General features: G+C 33.4%; 1 protein-coding gene across 5 annotated transcripts in view; it reads right to left on the bottom strand.

The window, feature by feature from the left end:
• CSMD1 (CUB and Sushi multiple domains 1) overlaps positions 1 to 21459 on the bottom strand; it is a 1084078-nt gene that overhangs the window by 120815 nt on the left and 941804 nt on the right. For all 5 annotated transcript variants that reach the window (XM_032681799.1, XM_032681800.1, XM_032681801.1 and 2 more), the window contains 4 exons: positions 17942 to 18060; positions 13140 to 13209; positions 10851 to 10967; positions 6800 to 7009 (listed from right to left, as the gene is read on the bottom strand). In XM_032681799.1, the coding sequence (XP_032537690.1) occupies positions 6800 to 7009; positions 10851 to 10967; positions 13140 to 13209; positions 17942 to 18060 (516 nt within the window). The remainder of the gene's footprint in view (positions 1 to 6799; positions 7010 to 10850; positions 10968 to 13139; positions 13210 to 17941; positions 18061 to 21459) is intronic.

The following is a 21459-nucleotide window of genomic DNA, read 5'->3' as shown; positions in this document are numbered from 1 at the left end:
CTCCAGTGTCATGGTGTATATAAGTACAGAAAATAAAAAAAATCCACTTCTCAAAGTAGACTAGCCTAGCATGGGTTGAATTGGATGGGACCTTTAAAGATGATGTAGTTCTAACCCCTCTTCCATGGGCATGGACATATTTCAGTAGAACAGGTTCCTAAAACCCCCATCCAACCTGTTTTTGAAAACCTCTGAGGATGGGGTATCCACAACCTTGCTGTTCCAGTGTCTCACCGCCCTCATCTTAAAATATTTCTCCCTTATGACTAACCTAAATCTACCCTTTTTTGATTTAAAACTCTTGCCTTTTGTCATTAAAGTCCTTGGTAAAAAGTGTCTCTCCATTCTTTTTACATGACCCTTTTACGTACTGAAAGGCCACAATAAAGACTCCCTGGAACCTTCCCTTTTCCAGGCTGAGCAACCCCAACTCTCTCAGGCTTTTTCCATGCGGTTCTAGCCCTGTGATTATTTTTGTAGCCCTTCTCTGGACCCACTTTTATAGGGTTGTGCCTTTCTTGTGCTTTTAGTACAAGAGCTGGACACAGTACTCCAGGTGGGGTCTCAAAAGAGTGAAGTAGAAAGAGAGAATCACCTCCCCTGACCTGCTGGCCATGCCTTTTTCTGTGAAAGCCTAGGATGCAATTTGCTGCAGCCCAGGATAGGACTTGCAACCTGGAACCTCAGTTTATTACTATAGGCACCAAAGAACATAATCTTTCCAGATGTCATGACTCAGGACTAGCGTCACGAAACATCGCTTAATGAGTTAGAAAATAATTTGCTATGAGCCCCTCAAAAGATCATATTTTATTTTCATTAGTATTCCTTCCTTAGGACATCATCTGAAACCATTTCAGAAATAGAACAATTTTTCAACAATCTCCTTTTCATTCCATGATTCCTATAACTCAGAAGCTCCATCATAATCCTCTGTTTTCTAGATAAAGGTTATCAGATTGATCATGTTTAAATCATGTTTTGCATGTGCATGAGTGTGTTTTTGGAAGAAAGGAACTTTCTTTGAACTTTTTTCTGTATATTTTCTAGAACATGTTGCTCTCTAAATATATGTGAGTAGGATTTTTACCTCATATTCAGCTTTATCCTATATTGAAATTCAGATTGAAAATACTCTTAGAGTTCCAATAATAGGAACTAGTAAAAGTAACACAAATCAAACATATATTCTGCTTCTCTTGAAGAAGTTCTAGTTCTAAATGGAAAGACGTGGGGAAAAAAGATATTCCAGAACTATTAAAAACTGAGGTAACATTAGTAATATGGACAGGGATTAAACCCCACAAATACATCTTATGAAGCATTAGACTACGTATTTCTTCTGACCTAGTATCACTTGGCTTGTCAATCAAACTTCTGTGACTTTTCTTCTTCCCCTCAGACCCGGTGTACCTACACTGTCTATATTTCAGATACTGAGATTTGACAGATATGAGAGTCCCAGAAACTCAAGATTACCAGTCAAATGTGATATAGAAATGTTCTTCTGGTTATTTGTGGTTGCTTCCTCTCTTTGCTGCTTTACATAGGTGGCAAAACCACAACATCCCTAACAATGCTTCTGTTTTTTAATTAAACAGGATAATATTTACTTGAACACTAGAAAAAGTGTAATTAAATATTAATATTTAAAAAATCAAGCATTTTTAAAGTCCTTATCATCTTACGAAAAATAAAAATAATATATAATAAAATGTATTCTAACTACTTCTAATAGTTCAACAGGCAATCAGTATGAACTTCCTTCTTGCAAAAAGTGCAACAAAAGTTTGCACAACACACAGAAATTCAGTAATCCATCTCGAGCGTTATGGAATACCCACCATTCCCTATGTATTGCAATTGCAAAGCTGAAGGGATAAGAAAACATGAAAATATCAGAACATAAAACAATAAGGACCTGATTGGCAATGGTACTCAGAGCTGTAATTTCCCTAGGGTTCTACTAAGGAGACAAAGCTTTTTACTGCATTAGGAAATACACAGTACCTGTATAACCTTAGGTTATATATTCAAATCCTGTACTTAAGGAGCAGCACTAGCTCCCTGAAAGTATGGGTAGAAAATATTTTACTGTTCTCAGTGTGCATACACTTTTCTTCCTCCAGAAAATAGTAAAATCCCAGGCTATATTAAGCCTCAATCTCTTAAGCATTTTTCTGTCTTCAGAAAATCAGTAGAAAAATTGTGAAATAGCATTATTAATTCTATCATTCACTCTACAATATTCATATTCTTTGCTTTCCCTTGAGATGAGGGATTATCAAAAAGACTTATCCTTCATAAAATGCTAAGATCTCTAGAAAACTTAATTTTTTTAATAAAATGCAAGTTTTATTGAATAAGCATAGCCATCACCAACCTCCCTTTATTTTTAGATTGCTATGTATATAAAAAAGGCATCTACCTGGCAAAAAAGTCTGCTACCTTAATGCCATTACTTATTGCACTCTAGTTAGTAGAAATGGCAATATTTTTAACATATGAAAAATAGTCCCTAATTTAATCCTAAATCCTTTTTAATGTAAATTTAAGTACATTAAAAAAATCAGATTAAGTTATGCAATTTTATGGGCACTTCCTAATATGCAACACATTCACTAAGACAGCTAGAATGGGTTTGGGAAATGTGACTGCAGCTATGGATTCTTTTTGCCGACTCCTCTTTTTTTTAAGGGTAAATTAAATTAAGTTCACTATTAGAAAAACAGAGGGTTTTTTTCCCAATTATTGTATATGAGGACATCTTAAAATGGGATAAAGTAGAAGAAGTCTGAGAAAACATCTACTTGTTTGTCAGGTGCTCAGCTCCAACTGCTTTGCTTTACAAATTCATTTCTATAGAAATGGTAAAAGTGACGGTGTGAGCACCAATTGGACTAAAAATATATTCTTAGCTTTCTATATATGGCATGCTTCCTTTTGCCCACATGAAAATTTTGAATGCAACACCTATGCCGAGGTCTCATATTTTATCTCCCTCCCACATCTATATCTCATACATAGCAGTTAGGGAAGACACTGCATATTAAAACAAGTTGTGATGATGAATATTCTGACTGGGTAGCCAGCAAGCCAAACTGAATTGATATCTATAGAGTAATGCTCAGTCTTTCCTCTCATTAAGGGCATTATTTCAGGACTGTGAAATTTGACTAAAACTGGCCAATAGTTTCAAAATTGCATAACAAATGTATACTAAGAAGCATGACAGTCTGACAGTAAAACAGTGCTAAGTTCCTTCATCCAAACAAACCAGGCTAACACTTACATGACATTTCATTTACTGAAAGGAAAACAACATTTCTAACAGGGAATAAATGAGAAGGAAAAGAGAAACAGTAGTTTCTCTTCACAGGAGTAGTGAAGAATTATTTTTTAAGTCAAATTTCAACAATTGTGGACAAACTAAGAGGGAGAGAGTAAAACTGAGAAGTATAGTATTAAAAAGTGTAGGAAAATTCAGATATAATCTCGAGATAATTTTGAAAAAAGGTACCTAAGTATCAAGGGCAACAGATGTGGAACATGAAAAGTCAGCCATCAGAAACAACATATATTTTGCATGATGAAAAATAAAGCGGTCACCAAAATTGTAACCGTAAACCACTGACATTTTCTTTCAGAGCACATCAGAAGAATGGTGAATACACTGAAACATAACACTTTCAGAAGTTCACAGATTATGAATGTTTTGAATTGAGTGTACGATTTCCTAGATGTTCTAAATTATCCTGAACAACTTAGTTGTGCTCAATAATATGAAGTTATAAAATATGATTATCATAGAAAGAATTGCTAAATCTTCACAATAGAAATGACTAATGCAATCTGGGATCTCAGGGGAAACAAAGAAAGTTTCTGCTCTATGAGGAAAAATAAACACACTCAAGATAATTCATTTTTAAAGAACAAAAGTCCAAAATCTGTTTGTAGAATGCAGAAAAAGTAGACAGAAGAGGAAATATAAGTCAATTAGAAGTTCAATAGAGAGAGCTTAGCTGGCAGACCCTAATCACTTAAAAGTCAAACACAACAGTGTTACCGACTTTCCATATTAGGAAAAAAAAATCAATAAATCATAAGTACCTTTTAAAATATTTTTTTCCCAGCACCTTTTATTTGAGCAGATTATGTTGTACGGGTTTTTTTCAATTTTAAAACTATAATTTTTTTAATATATATGCTAAAATACTGTTCTTCTTCAAAGCAGCATTCAGGAATGAATCACCTCAGAGTCTCCTTATAAGTAAAAAGTATCACGTAAAAATGAACTACATAAGTTACTGTTACTGGAGAAATTGCTTTGCTTCTCATTAGCAGGAAAAATAAAACTGGATGAATGTATATGCATTTGGTAAATCAAACGCACTCATAACTACACTTTTTGTGAAACAAAGATATAAATACTAGTTGTATTTTTTATTTGAAATTAGATGACAAGTGTCAGTTAATTTAACTGTGTCTCTGTCTTGGTTCTGATTTTTCTATCTACTATTATATCTATTAGACTAAAAACTAAACTGTGAAAGTTCTTATCAAATTATTACTATTTTTGAGAATTTAACTATGTTTCTGGATTCTTTCTATAATTACTTGGAAAATACTACTACAAGTTTCTGAATTTCTATAAGTAAAAATTCTTTTTTGACATTATTTTTTTATTCTGATAATGCTACTACACAATCTTCATCAGTTAAAAATATTTCATTATAAGGTCCATTTAATGAAAATTTTTAATATTTCTTAATAAATTGTCCTGGTTTTAAATGAATTGCTTTTCCTATATTTAAATAACAGGATAAAATTTTACAGTGTCAATGAGATAGTCATGATGACACTTCTGTTCACAGCTGACAAGTTTCAAGTGGGAGAAGCAGAAAGCGAGTTATCTAAAAAGCAACAATACAAGAGATGGTTAGAATGAACGAAAAAATAGCAGTCTCTTGTATGGTGTCCTCTTCATCACACTCTCATTTATTTCTAACTAGACAAAATAGTCCTACTGGACAAAGTGAGAAAGGAAAAAATAGAAGAAAAGAGTAATAAACTATGCACCTGTTGAGCAAGTTACAGCATTGCCTCTAGAGCAGGTTATACAGTCTACAAACAACATAAGACTTAACTATCCAATTCAGGACAGAAAATGCTGTTAGTCTGGAGTTATTCACATGTAGCTGAGATTATAAAGACTCAATGCCATTAAGGAACGGCTTGTTATAGTAAGGAAAAAGACACTAATTAGAAGCAGAACAAAGGGCACTGGAGATTACATCAAAATCATCCTACATGGTTTTGTATTTTATTTATGTCATTTCTGTAATTTACCAATCCCAATTAAGTTTGACTGCTCAGAATGAAACTCATACTGGCTGAGTGTGATGTGAGAGTACTCCCTACTTCTAAGACAATGTGACAGAACAAAACTCCACAGACAACAGAGAGATATGACTTCTTCGTGGGCATGCTTTACGAGTATTACCCTAATACAGGTGCTCAGAAAATTCCTCTCTATCCACTGATTTCACAGATACGACCTAACTATAATAGTATGTATGTGTATGTATGCAAACAAATACTGTACTGCTCCTGGATATGATAGAGGTTTTTGTCTTCACAACAGCTCATATGGTGCTGTGTTTTAGATTTGTGGCCAAAACAATACTGATAACACACGAGTGTTCTGGCTTTTGCTGAACAACATCAAGGCCATCTTTGTTTCCCACTCTGCTTTGCCAGTGAATAGACTGGGACTGTACATGCTGGGACAGGACACAACCAGGGAGATGGCCTGAATTAAACAAAGAGATATTCCATGTCATATAAAATCATGTACAGCAACAAAAGGGAAAAGAGAGGGGTCAGGGACATTAGTAATCTTTGTCTGGGCATCAGTCTGCCTGAGGGAGGTGGTGAGTGATTGTCTTTGCATCACTTTTTTTGTTTTCTTTCTTCTTCCCCTTATCCTTCACTTATGCTTTTTATCTTGCCTCCTAAGCAGAAAGCTGTTACTATTCTTTTTCTCTTCTCCCATTCCATTATGGGTGGGAGGGAAGTGAACAAGTAGCTGCATAGTGCTTAACTGTCCATTGGTATTAACCCACAACACATAACCAAATTATCTAAATTAAGATTGTAGAATAAGGCAGCATGAACGTCTTTCTGCAGTTAGATGAGAATTCAACCAGCAATTCCATTTTATTAAACTGTACAGATCCTGCCATGGGGCTCAACAGTTGTCAGTAACACTTTTTTAGCAGTTTAAAAATGTGCGCAAAATAATGATTTTTTTATTGTCACTAATGGGAAAACAAACAAACAAGGAAACAACTAAGATCAAGAAAAAACCAACAGTAGAAGACCACAAAAAGTTCACACTTTCAAGTAGTTTTCATCTGAATATTTAAAATAATTCTTACAGTATTACATTACATTAAATATAACAAGGTTTTATAAATGGGAAAACAAGACAGTGAATATTAGTAGTATTTTTCAGTAACAGTATACCTTAATGGAATGGAAAGGATGTGACCTTTGGCAAATAATATCACCTTGTTCTCAAGTTTTTACATCAATGAAACAAAGATTCAAACTCAATAAAATTCCAGCTTTAAAAATTCCAATGAATTTTTACAAATTCCTATGAATTAAACAATCCACAGATTTAAAAATGTTATATAGTATATGCCAAATATATATTTTAAAATAATAATAAAAACAATTACAATTCTATTTTTCCTTTCTAACCATAAGCATCATTGTGCTAGTTTTTACTTACCTTGGTATGTTAACTTAAATCCTTGCCTATTTTCTGAGTGATCGCTGTAAAAATGGACAAGTGTTTCATGAGTAGTACTTAGCAAGGGTGATGGGAGTTCAATTCCACTAAACTGGCCAATCATAGAACTGGTGTGGTGAGGCCCATTCTGAATTTCAAGAAAATCATGATTTGCTTCAGTAGAGAAATTCAGAAACTGAATGTGTGCACCTGTGGTATTGAGAAAGAAAGAAAAATTAGAGTTTTTATAATTCATGTTGCTTAATGTTACACATACAAATAAAAAAAATCATAATAATTGTTATAGGCACTATGTTTGTATTTTAGTCACTATATAAAATGGATGCTTAAGTTACCGAAATAGCTGCTAAGTATTACAAGAGTTACCAATTTTTTGGTTACCAATAAATATTATAACCACACCTTAAAGGACCAATGAAAGGAAGTCAGATAGTCAGCACCAGGGATTTGTCAGATTCCTAGACCAGTCAACAGAAACACTCTGGGAGAGGCACATCACAAATCCTGCTGTGTCATGGTGTGGTCAGGACTCTACCACAAGAACATCCCTGTAGCTGGGCCAGGCCTCTCATAGAGGCTCAGGATCAGCTCAGCACCCAGGAAGGTTGACAGAATGACCTTTCAGAGGTAGAAGTGTACCTACCTAGTTTCAGCTATCTACTCTACCCTTGTTTTCCTAGTCATCTATATTTGTCTCCTTTTCCCTTCAGGTTGGGTCAGTGTATCTTTAGAGCCATTTCACCCTCTATGCGGTCCTATAAGATGCACTGAACTCCAGACTGGCAACAGGTACTTACTCTGGAGAGTTTACCACAAACCCTCTCTGGGAGTCAGGTGGTTGACCCAGGCCTTTTAGCATTTCAAAAATGCTGAACAGTTGGAAGTATAAGCATAATCTCACGGAAAGAGCTGTTTTGAAGTACTGGCACTACTTCATATGGACTAAAGCTTCTCAAACTGTGTGTATGGGTAATACTAAAAGAGGAATGGGGGATGAACCCCTGGTTTGGAAGCCAAATAGCACTAAGTAACTTGCAACTGCACTGCTTGGGTCTAACCTTGCTCTGGTAGACTCTGAAGAACCAGCTATAATGGAATAAAACAGAATTACTAAATGAGCCAACAAAGCAGCTCGAAATATTTAATGCCTTAAGTCTTCTTGACAGTCTTACTTAGCAGTAGAGACATATTCACTCCAGGAGAGAACCTTACAGATTAATCACCAGGGTAATTCGCTCAGTCTTGTTTATAGCTCATTTCCTTGCCTCTGTGGTTTGAGACTGAATCAATTGTATAAAAAAGGATTTTTTTTTCAGGAAAAACTAAATAAGCTACCAAATAAACTTGCTTTTATAGAACACTTGTAAGAATTTGCGATATTTAGCTCTAGTACTTTCTCTGACCTATGCAGAGTGGGAGATATCAAAACAAGTATTTCAGCTGCTGAATAAGAAAATTTAATCCAATGCTGTCAATAGAGATGTACATACAGAATGTATCAAAGTCTTAATACCAGCCATCTCTTATATGTCTGATATGGTTAGTCTGACTTGAGTGAAGGTACAATTTTACAATGCCCTCAGGATTTGAGTTGAGGTAGGACAACAAGCAGCCTGGAAACATCTTGACTTCAGCATCAGAATTCAGTGATTCCCAACAGAGACTGGATGTCAGCAGCACAGAAATTATAAAGAATTGAACAGTCACTTAATATTATATTTAAGTTGCTAAAGGGACAAGCAGATAATCAAATTTGGCATATTTATATAGACCCCAAATCCTAGTTTAGGCATTTAAATAAAAGCAGTCTGCTTTTATGAAACAGTCTCTGATGAGCAGTGGAAAACCTTTAACACTGAATCATTCCAATTTCATTTCTGAGAAGGAATTTCTATGTCTCGTATAGAAAAGCTTTGTGTTTTAGAAGTAAAAAAGTAGATTTAGCAGTAATTAAAAAAAATAAAATAAACTACCTAAAATAGCCAAACTTTAAACATGAACATACTTTTTTCCTAAAGGTTTTTCAAACATGCTAATTTCAATTAGAGAACACACTGTATGTGTCCCTCAAGCCTTAACTCCAAGTTTATACAATTTTCAAATGTCAATTTGATATGTCAAAGTAAAATTTTTCTACACCAAATAATTTCTTACATAAAATTACACAAAATAAAACTGATAGCTACAGAAAATAAATCATTATCTGGTCAAGCTATAATTATGTTTCTTTCTACTCTAATTGCAACAGCACTTCCCCTCTGACTCGAATATACTCTGGATAATGAGAATTACGAGTTGAGCTAACTTTTTTACAAATTTTAATCAATTAACAACTATCTGAAATCTTTTCAAAATCTCCAAAACTCACCTGAAATTATATATTTTTTATTAAAATATTTGGATTTTACTGTCTTCTTTTGCATGATCGATATATTTTTATGTAACGAAGATAGCACTACACTTCGGGACACACTTAGCTTTGACAGTTTTATAGTTGGATTTTAAGTACACGATTATTTCGATACAGTAGAATGTCTGTACATAAACAGCTCTTAAATACAGAAGCTTATACTTGTAACAAAAATAATATCCAAGCTTTTCAGAGAAAGTACTCTGTGAACGATCGCATGAATCACAATTTTTAAACTTGATGTAAATATATTAACTATGGATAATTGTCCAACAGTTTGTGAAAAATATCTCAGCAGGAACTTTATGGTAAAAAGTGTCCTTTGGAGTACTGCAACTGGAGAAGGCAATGATAGATTAATTCTATGAACACCTTGTACCCGTTAAATCACTTGCCAAACAAAACCATTGTCTTTTCTATTTATAGGATTACCACTACCAGAGACTTTTGGAGAAATGAAAGGAATAATAACAGGACACAATACACTCTTGTGCAATTAATTCATGAAACATTTTCTACATGGAAAAGCTTAAAGAAAAAGAGCAACTCTGAGAAATATGAAGAACTATTTTTCAAAGGCAATATTGTAGTAATGTGACTAGACGACAGGCTTCAGAACAGTTGCTTAGCATTTATATGTTCTGCAGATGTATCTGCAGAATGCCCAAACTAGCAAGGAATGTTCTGTCTGTGGTTCTTCTAAGGTTATAAGGATACCTAAGGCTACTAAGGCTATCTATAACTATGATGGATCAGTTTTAACGGGTATGCACTGGTAAAGGGATCTGTTCTAAATAGTAGAACAGTATTTCTACAAATTAACTGGGTAAAATACTATGTAAGTAGTACATTTCACTACAAAAATCCCTCATATGAATGCAAATTGAGAATATGGAAAATAAGCTAATTTCCTGAGATAAGAATAGTGAATATAATAGTGATTTTTTAAAATGAATTTTCTTATTTGAGCACTGGCATTGAATTCACATAAAGTATCACAGCAAGAAAACTTATTCGTCTTTTATTTCTGGTAATGATAGAAGATTGTGTTTTAATATATGAACTTATACATTCCTTATTATCCATGACTGCCTTCTCAACACAATTATTACTTATTTGTGAAGATATTTTCTGTATGACAATAGTTTTAATGTAAACCTAGAAAGTTTCTAAGTTGGCAACTGTAAGTTAGGATTTGAAATACAATTTGAGAATGCTTTTAACCAAATTCATAGTACTAGAAATGAGGTTTTGTCCATTTTTATAGAACATTAAAATACTGTTAAAAAGTCAGTTAAAGAAAAATGAAAGGACATTAAACAAAAGATCATTAGTTAATTTAGAAGCTACATTGTTTTATCTGATATATCTTCATGTCACATGTTTCATTTGCTTTGAAGTCAGTTTCCAAGACACAACAAGTTAATATGAAGGTGCTTTGACAAAGATATATTTTTAAATTGCCAACCATTTTCAAATTAAAAGATAGCAAGCAATTATGTTAGAGGCTCACAGTACATTCACCGCATAAAATCTACTGCATACCAGAAATCAGAATACTCATATATATTTTAATGTGATGATTGCAAATAATTGATCTTCTAATGTAAGTTTACTTACCATATCCAATAGGTAATAAAATTTTCCATGTACAGTCTAAGTTACTAGGGTAATTTCCAGGAAAACCTGGGCTTAGGATCACACCACCCATGTTTGTCAGTGTTCCACCACATTTAGCTATTAAAAATAAAAAGAAAGTCACTGTATCTTTTAATAATATTACTTCTTAATATTTGACATATGTTTAATTTAAAAAATGGATTTTCCATTTTATCCCCATGACCCCAAAGCAGTGAAATTTATCACAATCAAAACATTCCTCATGAAGGAGAAACAAAAAATATAATTTGATTTAGAGTAAAATGTTTATTTAATGCCATCTGTTAACTGTTATTTAACTACAATTGCACAGTTGCACACATAGACCTGGTAACCCATTTTCTCAGCTTGAAAATTATGGTTAAAAATATCTGGTGCTATGTTGAGATATGCTTCACAATCAGAGCAACAAATTTGGAATTAAACTGACTTATGATATTGATCCATGATGTAGAAGCAGATCTATTAGTCAATATAGCTAAAACCACACCTGAATTTAAAAACAAGCAACACCCCCCCCAACACTGTTTTTTGCTTTAATTCAGAAAGAGGGTAGGCTAGTTGCGTAACAGAATTATTCTTCACTTTCTATCAGTATGCTTCAATTCAGCAAATTCATGTGTTTGGAAATCGAAAACCCATTTGCATTTTTTCAGATTACATAAAACTAAGGTATAAATATGTGAAGCAACTTGCAAACAAATGCCTGATTTACACCTTTGCTAGGATTGTAATATGAAGGAAGAGTAACTTCAAGAAACCAAATTAAAATATTGTCATTTATATTTATTATTTGAGGAATCATTACTTTAAAGCCTGTGAACCTTCATGCCAGGTATTACATTGATACATGATCTTATAACACAACTGTGATACTCTGACACTGCTGTAATAACTGTACTGAAAAATTAAAATAATCTACTGATTAGATGACACCAAAAAATTGAATCAAAATAGGAAGAACTCCTCTAAAAAGCTGAGAAATCAGTCTCAAACTTCTCAAATATCTCTAAGTCCTTTCAATGTTAAGCATCTTGTTTAGTGAAAAGAATAGATTTTGGTTTGCATTCTATACAAATCAACATTTTAAGGGCTGGAGACAGGAGAAGGGGGGATAATGTTTTAAGGGTTTATTAGTATTCTTAGGGGTATTTTAGCTTGCAGGATAGCACAATTTCATAATTCAATGAGGACACTGTTTGCAAATAGGAACTATAATATACAAGGTGAAACAGAAGATTACCACAAAAAGAAAACAACAAATCTGCCCAAACCCCAAAACACACCACCATGAATAAATTTTCCATGTCTAAAACTGATTTGAAGGACTTACACTGCTTTCATATTAATCAGAAGTGACTGCTTCTGTAGAAGCTGACAATACAAAATAATACATAGGTTCAACTTGACAAGGAGTCTTTAAAACCATTTCACATTAATATTGCTCTATATCATCCCTTCTTTAAAATTCCTCTTAGATATGAGGCTCATAGGAACAGCTTTTTGCTGACTGGTTATTAAAATTAAAAGCATTCACTGAATGTATTTCAAAGCTGAAGTGGCAGAACACTGTGATGGACTTCTGCTTCTCACCCCTCAATTCCTGCTTTTTCTTGAAATAAGCATGCCAGAAGACAGTAGAGTCTTGATTCTCATAAATTTTGTCTAACCAAGAAAGAATACTGCAGAAGATTATTTTCTACACAGATCTGTTAGAGTAAGGTGTTATTGTCCTTAAAAAAATTAACTTTACTTTTTAACTCAGCATGATTTAACAGCTTTCTTAGATGAAAAGAGACAGCCTTTTCTGGTTCCCTAAAACTCCTTTTCATTCCACCACTGCTGAAGGCTTGGCATCAGAGCTGCTCTCTGCTGCCTGCTTCTTTGGGAAATCTCCTGGGTGCCCTGCATGACCTGCCTTGTTCCTGAGAAGGTTCTCCAAGCAGAGCAAAGGAACGTGTTAGTTTCCTCTCCTTTATGAAGAAGATCCAGCCTGATTCAAAGCAGGGTATTGAGGACAAGCTAAACAATGGGTTTCCTCCTTTGCCCACGGTATTTTTTTTAAATGGCATATACACTATATATAAAGAAAAAATTATCTCTTTTTTTTCCTGTATTTCATGGATACAAACGGAAACTCAAAAATGCTTTGAACAAAACAGAATTAAGTTGAGGAACAACAGGCGTGACAAAGCCAGGAGTTTCTTCTGATTGATGGTCAGAACAGTGAAAACAAGTAAGGATCCATACCAATGCAGAGAGGAGATGGATAGTTCCAGCGTCGAACTGTTCCTGGCATACAAGAAATATGAGAACGGCCCTGTTTGGAAAGGGGAAATATTAGATTACAGATACTCATTACGGGACTTTCCTGGAAGGTAGAGCTACAGAGGACCTCCTGGATAATCTAATCAGTGTCTTTTCTTATGTCAGCCAACTACATTATAATTACTTGAATGAATTTATGAAACACTATTTTCAAATATTTCAGTTTTGTGTTCTTATTTTTCTAATGGATAAATGTTCTAAAACACTCTTCCTCTGCTAACTTGAAAACGCCTTCACATTTTTCACTAAATAAAAGTATGGTCATAAAACAAAAGCAGCTAACTACATGCATTAATATGGTCAAGTTAGTTCACTCTCTATTTCGATTCTAGTGTATTCCATCCCCAGTGGAAGCATAGGGGTTGATTTTTAAGCTGCAGTCTGGAATGAATCAACCATTGCTCTGAGTGAGCAGTACAGACACAGAGAGGAATTTATTCTACATCTACTTGTTATAGATGGTATGGATGTGGACCATACCAAGACAGTCATCAACAAATTACCGGCAGGCCTTGACCTCTCACATGGCCTCCCATTGTGACCCACTGCGTACGTGCAATACCTTGGCATTCAGCTGTACAAGTGTCTCTTTATTTAGTTGTCGTGTTTAATTTACTCTGCCTATTTTTAAGAAAAATCCCAAGAACCAAGCAGAAGCATGTGGCAGCTGGAAGTGAAATACAACGTGGCTGTAACCTGCAAAGTCTAATCCAACATACTTCAGGGTGGCTGCCTAGGACCAACTGCAAACTGGTCCCAGCTTGGTTTGCTCTGGTAACAGTTCAAACTGAAAACTTAACAGTAGCTCAAACAAAGTCTTTTTTTGTCAGTTTGAACTCGGTTATGCATTCTGCTGTTGGGATGCGAAAACTGAATAAACTGACAGAGTGAAAGCAACTGATACAAAGATTGAGACGTGGGACTGAGAACAAGGTTTGGTTCCTGTTTTAATCATTTGGATATAAAAACTTGTACAAGCTACTTAAGATCTCTTGTTTATTTTTATCAAGTGTATTAAGAGTTTATTAAGAAAAAAATCTATTAAGTCTATTAAGAGTATTTAGTAAGGTAGTACATCTTGTCAATATAATATGAAGACTTATTTAAGTATAATTTGTCCATAGCAATCATATTCACATTAAAAAAAAAAAAAGAACGAACAAATAAACTACAGTAAAGGAAAATTCATTTGATGAAATTACTTTCACATTAATTGGAATTTTTACACATGCTACACTGAATAAAGTTCATATAGAATTGTATGGAAAAAAACTAGTTTAATTAATCATTTTGTTGAATATATTTAGGCAATTAGCTTCTGAAAGCCAAACTGAAGTATATCCAGAAAATTACTTGGAAGAAAAAAAAAATCAGTTTTCACAAGAATGGTGAGAAATTAAATTAGTCTTTTTCTTATAAAAACACTACAAATTGATAACAATTGAATAAAAAGCTTTTTCTTGAAAGCAACCTTTTTAAAGGAAAAAATGTGCATGCACTTAGTGTCATCTTAGTTACTTGCAAAATGTATTCGCTTTGAATAATTTACTTAATGCAATATTCGTTGTTTGATTTTATTCCCTCTTTTTAGTCTTCTATGATTGCATTGTTTTATTTTACTCTCTCTTTCCAGTCTTCTGTGATTGCATGTCTATGATGTGAGTCGAGGGGGAAGCTGTAATTTAACTACCACAGTAAGGCAAAACGTAAAATGGCCTATAAAAGATCTTTTGAAAAATAAAATTAAATGATTCCTCTGGCTTGAAGCCTCTTTTCAACAAGAGCACACTCTGATTTCAGTCTTTTAAAGTTCCCTCCTGTGGGGAGACACTTAATCCTACAGCTAGCAATTACCTTTCTTATGCATCTCCAGGTAGTAGTTTGAGCTCTATGACTTTTCTGGTAAGTCTCAATTATAAACTAATCCACATCTGATTGTTATTGCTAGCTGTGAATATGTTCTCTAAAGACTGAGGATAAATTCACTGCCAGAGTGAAAAAAAATATCCTGCAAAGTTGTGATCTATATTTTTGAATAGCAAACATACTGTGCCTCATAGAACCTTATTTTCATCATTACTTCATTTTAATTTGGAACCATTTTTTTTGTCCTGTCTAAGGAACATACATGTGTATGCACTTTCTTACAGCAGAGTCCATACAGAATAGAAATTCCCATTAATATTTCGAAAATATTTAAACTCTTTTCTATTGAATTTGAATATTGAAGGTCTTTTGTTTTACACTTTAGACAAGCTCATGAAACTAGTTTTTATATATGTCAGATTCCACAGTTAGTATTAAGTATTTATATGTATGGAAATAGAAATAAAAATACAGTTAAGGAACAATATACTATGATATTTTAAGGAAGTATTTCATGATAGAATCCCTGTAAGTATAAAAACAAAAGTGAAATTAGTCATATTCAAGGGTTACAGATAAGAACTGAATAAAAAAAAATAAATTGCTTGGTTTTGTGATAGTGACATACACAGTGTATTGAAATTTAGCTTTAACACAGATCGAGGTTTTCTTGCATGCAGATCTCCTCATCACAGGATTACTTTATACTAATACTGTATTTATGAACTCACATTTCTGATTATTTTCTAAGTAAGAATAGATTCAAAACATCAAGTCAGGACTGAGAATGTGTACTTTCAAAAGGTTTCCCATGCTCATTCCAACCACTTCTGAAGGATTCATAGTCTACAGTTATCCGTCCCCCTCAATAATTCAGCTGTACTATTTTAAGTACAGACAGAAAATTTGAGGATGCTGTATCTTGAGGGTTTATCTATTCCGAATCCATGTAATTAAAAATGCAATAATACCTTTTCTCATATAGACTGTCCTGAGTCTAGGGATGAATAATTCTAAATTTAGCTCAATGCATACCAAAAAGCACTATAAGGATATATAAGCTACATCTGTACCAGTGGAAGTGTGTGAGCTTGTTTTCTAGCCTTGAGGGCAAATGCACAGTTTTGTATATCTACCTACTTAACCTTTTCCTTCTGAATTCTCCTCGAAAACAAAGTGTCACAATGAAAACTGCCTGTAAGGAAAAATCTGTGGCTTGTGATAGTTACTAAACTGTGATATTTCACCTAGGCCAAAAAACATTCTAAAAAATAAATAGCACCAAAGATCGAATTTCAGTTCCCATATCTTTTCCTTGGCTATAGCAATCTAGATATATCTGTAGAATATGCCATTTCATCATATACTTAGTTTAATGCCACTTTGAAATAGAAAACTGTTCATGGCCCAATAAAAGTCTTTAAATGGAAGTCAGAACCTATTTGGGAGCCAAGCTTTAATGATAGATAGTCCTTTTGAAGGGACCATAGCATAAAAATGTTATCAAATCTCTCATTTTTTTACTGACATGCTACCTACAAAGGATAATGTAAGGGAAAGAAGAAACAGAGAAAATAAAGTAACTCCAAAACTTCAAGGTTTTATACTTATAGATATTTTCAAAATAATATTAATTTTTATTTTGCTGGAAAGCAAAAAGCTTAACTAGTTTATATATGAACCATCAGCTGGCTTTTAAGCAACTTTCAAACCATTAAATAAGCAGTGATGGGTAGAGTAGGCATTATTGTGCTCAAGTCTTAAATCTTTTTTAATTAATAGGATACTCGTATAACAGAATCTTTTTTGCTATGGATCTGGAATGCTTCTGTTTTAAGTCATGCTATACATGTAAAGAGCATAATATTTAAACTAATATTTGACCCTTTATCTGTCATACATGACTGAAAAGGTAAGTATGTTTCTGATTACCTAGAAACATTTTTAATGTGTGGGTGTTTCCACAGCCATCTTAGAGCTAAGATATTCAGTCTGAATCCTGTCAGAATTTTAGAAGAATGGTAAGGAATACTGAGAACTAAGAAAAATCCTATATAGGCCGAGGGAACACTGAATTGGCTGTCCTTAGGTAGGGAACTTTGTCTGGAGCAGAAGTTGTGATACTTGGCTTTCTCTGATACAGATTTTACATTGGCTTGAGTGGGACCTGTTACTAACCGAAAGATTCTGAACTCAGGTGTTTTCAATGTATCATACTAGTGGTGGAATATATGTAAATGAACTAGACAAACTAATGAGGGAAGAAAAACTTTTTGGTCTTAGACATTAATAAACAGCAGCTCGATCACATCTACCATGGGAAACTAAACCAGTGTGTAAACAGAAAACCTCCCCAATCAGTAAAGTAATTTTAATTTTTTTTTTCTTGAAAGATTTTTAAGAGAATATTTAGCATGAATAAAATTTGATTTAGAAATTTTACAATTCCTGAGCAAAATATGAAATCTCAGGATGTATTTCTACCACCATGGTTACAATTTCACCTAGAGAAATCAGTGCCAAAGTAGGAAAACCACAGTACTACATAGCATAGTACTATAATAATTTCCTATGGGAAACATTTTAACCCTGTTATTTCCATGTCCATTTTAATGGTCTACTCCTCGATTGTATGTTGATCTAAGACAAGATTTGTCATCGCAGATTTATTGAAGGCCAGAAATGTCACACATCTGTAGCTTTATAGTGTGGGAGCACTCAAATAGGCTCTACTTAAATCACCTCTATGTACACACTACAGATTCTTCATTAGAATAGGTTTTGGGTGGATCTGTTGCCATTTTATTGCAATTATTCCAAAGTGTATAATTCAAAGAAAAAAAGAAAGAAAGAAATACCTGTAATGTGTATCCTGGTTCACACTGAAATGACAAAACATCGTTCACCATATATCTATCTCCTGATTTAATCCCATTGCTAGGAATTACTGGTTCTGGACAGGCAGCAAGGCCTACAGCTGAGAAAAGTAAACACAAAGATTGAAAAAACATAGACAAGTGTACACAGATTTTTTTTTAAGATAAAGTTAATTAAAAATTCATTTCAACACTAAATTGAAATTTTGATTAAAACACGGAAATTTTCAGAACTGTGTTACAGAATACAAGCAGTATGACTGAAGCACAAAGATTATATACTGTGACTGTATAAATTACTATGTCATGTTGCTACACGGTTTTATTATCTCTAAGCAAGTATTACAATTCTAGTTTGTCGAACAGCTTGGGGTTTTTTTTGTTAAGTTTTTTTAATCCTTTCTTATTCTTTTGAAGAAAGTGGAGAGAGAAAGAGGGAATACACTTTATGCATATTCTCTCTTTTCAACAAAAAATGATCAGAACTTATTGGTTGTTCCTTATGTTTAGACAACTTCATTGACTGTAAAGAAGTTCAGAAATTAACCCAAAACTAAATCTTTGTGTAAGTGTGACAGGACAGTCTGTTCTTCTTTGTTTTTAAGGCAGGTGTTAGGAAACAGAAGATTAGTTTCACAAAGATTCTTCATGATTACTAATTTCTCAAATGTGTTCTCCTAAATTTTACAACCTGAAGTACAAGCTTCTGCTTTTTTTCAAGTACATATCACTTTGCTTTTTTTTCCTTGGGTGCCTAGCTAGAGTAGTTTATTAGTCAGTCCTACTGAAAAACAAATATAAACTCTTCTATCTAAGCTAAGACAGTTGAGAAATTGTGGACTAGATTAAATAACTATGTGCTCTTAAGTTTTTCTTTGAAAACAGAAAGACCAGAAGAATTAGTTCATAAGTTCATGGTCCGACAACAGAATCTCATTCTCCTTTTAATGTTAAAAACTTTTTTTGAAGTCAAAAATCAATTTAAAATGTATAATCTTAATTTTGAAGTTGTTTATTAATTACAGAAACTTACTACTGAAACATAAATAAATAGCTGGGATTTTTTATTACAATATGATGTGTAGAAGCCAGAACAGAATGGAAATTACTTCCACAAGGTGTGAGAGGAGATTATTAGAATTTATTAGAATAAAATTCTATAAAAATCAAACTAACATGATACTTGTCTGAATGTGATACTGTGCATCCTTCAATTCACTTATGTGAAAAAAATTAACTGACTACAATTCTCACTGTCTTCCTATGAAATCTAACCCTTCTGGTGACAGTAAATGCAGCTGGACAGTGTTTAGTACAGAGATTACATAATATTTGACTTTACTCTGATATCTAACATTTTGGAGTCTGTTTTTCCAGATGGTTCAGCATGAAACAATATGTGATATTAGTCACTGGGACCCTAGTCTTCCTAGGGAAATATAGTTTTCTTACAGACGTTGCTCACACATTTTGATACAGACAGGGTTTTAATTTTATGCCCTAAACCTCTATGTATTTACTTTTCATCACTCAAATATAAATGCCTTACGAATATTAAATGCACACATAAGAATTTTGTGTTTCATACTTCACACAATTCCAACTTTAACAGCTCAAAGTTCAGTTGAAGTAAATAAATTCTTCCTAATAAAGGGCATGGAAGTTTGAAGTAGTTTTATACTTTCACCAGAAATTTTGATTGCTCTGCCAGTTTTTTACTTTCCTGGAAATAAGTTCTATAGTCCTGTATATCCTTTCTATGTCCTGTGCCCTTTAGTTTTATTATGCTACACTCTTATCAGGAATGAAGATAATGACAAATCATTATAATTCTGAGTGAGAGCTATAAAGGTATGAAGTGTAGTCTTCATAAAAATGATGCAAGAGTTATTAAACTGAAAATTTTCAAATTAGCACATAAAGAATTATTTTATAGCTGCAAGAAACAGGATCTCCCTGAAGCAGTTCTTTTGTGTACTGGAATGTATAATTTAGGAAAATGTCTAAACATATTTTAAAGATTGCCAGCAATTTCTATCATGGTATTTACAAATTTTGGTATTCTACCAATATAACAAACTTTCAAATGATGTTATGGTGACTTCATGTGGGCACTAGGAACTTTATGTGCGTCACTATATGGAACTATAATATTCCAAATAATGACAAAAATGTTATTAACTTCAATGATTTTGGTTTTGTTGCAAGTTTACTAATGTCATTCTTTTGGTCAACCACTCTGTATTCCACGATTCGACAAATGTTTCCATGTCTTTATATAGACTCTTGTTCACTAATTTGAGAATCCAGTGTTCAGATGCATCTTAAGTGAATCAGCCCTTATTTCTGCATTTCCTCACCCATCTCGTTCTTGAATAGAAAACAAAATTTAAAAAGATCTGCTCCAAGCTCACTATTATTAAATAAATAAGCACCTAACAAAGACATTGTGACTAAATTGCTTATAGATAGCAATGTACTGGCTGAATTATGTGAATGTAAATTTGAAGTTCACTTCCTGTCATCAAGAAATCTGTATTTTGGTTGAACTCAGCATTCCTGTGTGTTGAGAGCAACAGGGTCGAAGTCTTAGATCTGTATAAACTTATTTTTACATATTCTTCTGATTTACAGAAAGTTATGACAGTGACTGCATAGAACACTAACAGTGTGTTTGTAATATAGCTCTTTCTACCATTTGTTAAATAGTATACAGAATTTAAACAAACTATGATCAAAAGAAAATCTTCAAAGTAATTTTCTGGGTAACTGTTAAATATGGTATTATACTATGTAATTATCTTTAACAGATTCTAATACTTAGGTAAAATTCTTTCTGCTAGATGTTTACACTTTCTGTAATATTTTGTATATGCTACTTTGGTCTGATGATAAAAATTATAGAATATTCTACCAGAATGTCACAAAACTCTATGTGAAACCCACTTATAATTGACTTTTTTTGGTATACTTGACATTAAGAAGCAATATTACGTCCCCAAAAGCAAAGAGAAAGTTGAAAGCAGGATGAAACACTACTCTGAATCCTCAAATCTCTGTTATTCTAATCATTACATAATATTATCACAGTTTAGTTAGGAAACTAGAGTTTCCTACCTAGTTAGAATTGGTCCGAAAATTGAAAGAATGATCAAGAGAAAACAAACAAATTCTGGTATCTGGGGATGAACTAGAGAACCTAAATATTCAGAGATTGAAATACCTTATTATACTAGGTTGTATGTGAACAGTCAGTAATAAAGGGAAAACATGTTAAATGTCAAGTCCAAGCAATCAAAAAAGGGACAAGGATTGCTTCACTGCATGTTTTTCAGAGCTCAGCTTCTGCTATGCAGTACAAAAGAGAACACATCAATGTCAAGAATGATAACCCTCTCCCTGACCTTCTTCTACTTACTGCTTGCTAAATGCTTTCTTGGCTCTGCTGTGGCATAAGACAAACATGTCTTACTTACATAATTATATACATGCCTACAATT

This window comes from Chiroxiphia lanceolata, chromosome 3, assembly GCF_009829145.1.
Source record: "Chiroxiphia lanceolata isolate bChiLan1 chromosome 3, bChiLan1.pri, whole genome shotgun sequence".
NCBI lineage: Eukaryota > Metazoa > Chordata > Aves > Passeriformes > Pipridae > Chiroxiphia > Chiroxiphia lanceolata.
The sequence above is the reverse complement of the archived record's forward strand: the minus strand, read 5'-3'. Positions and strand labels throughout refer to the sequence as shown.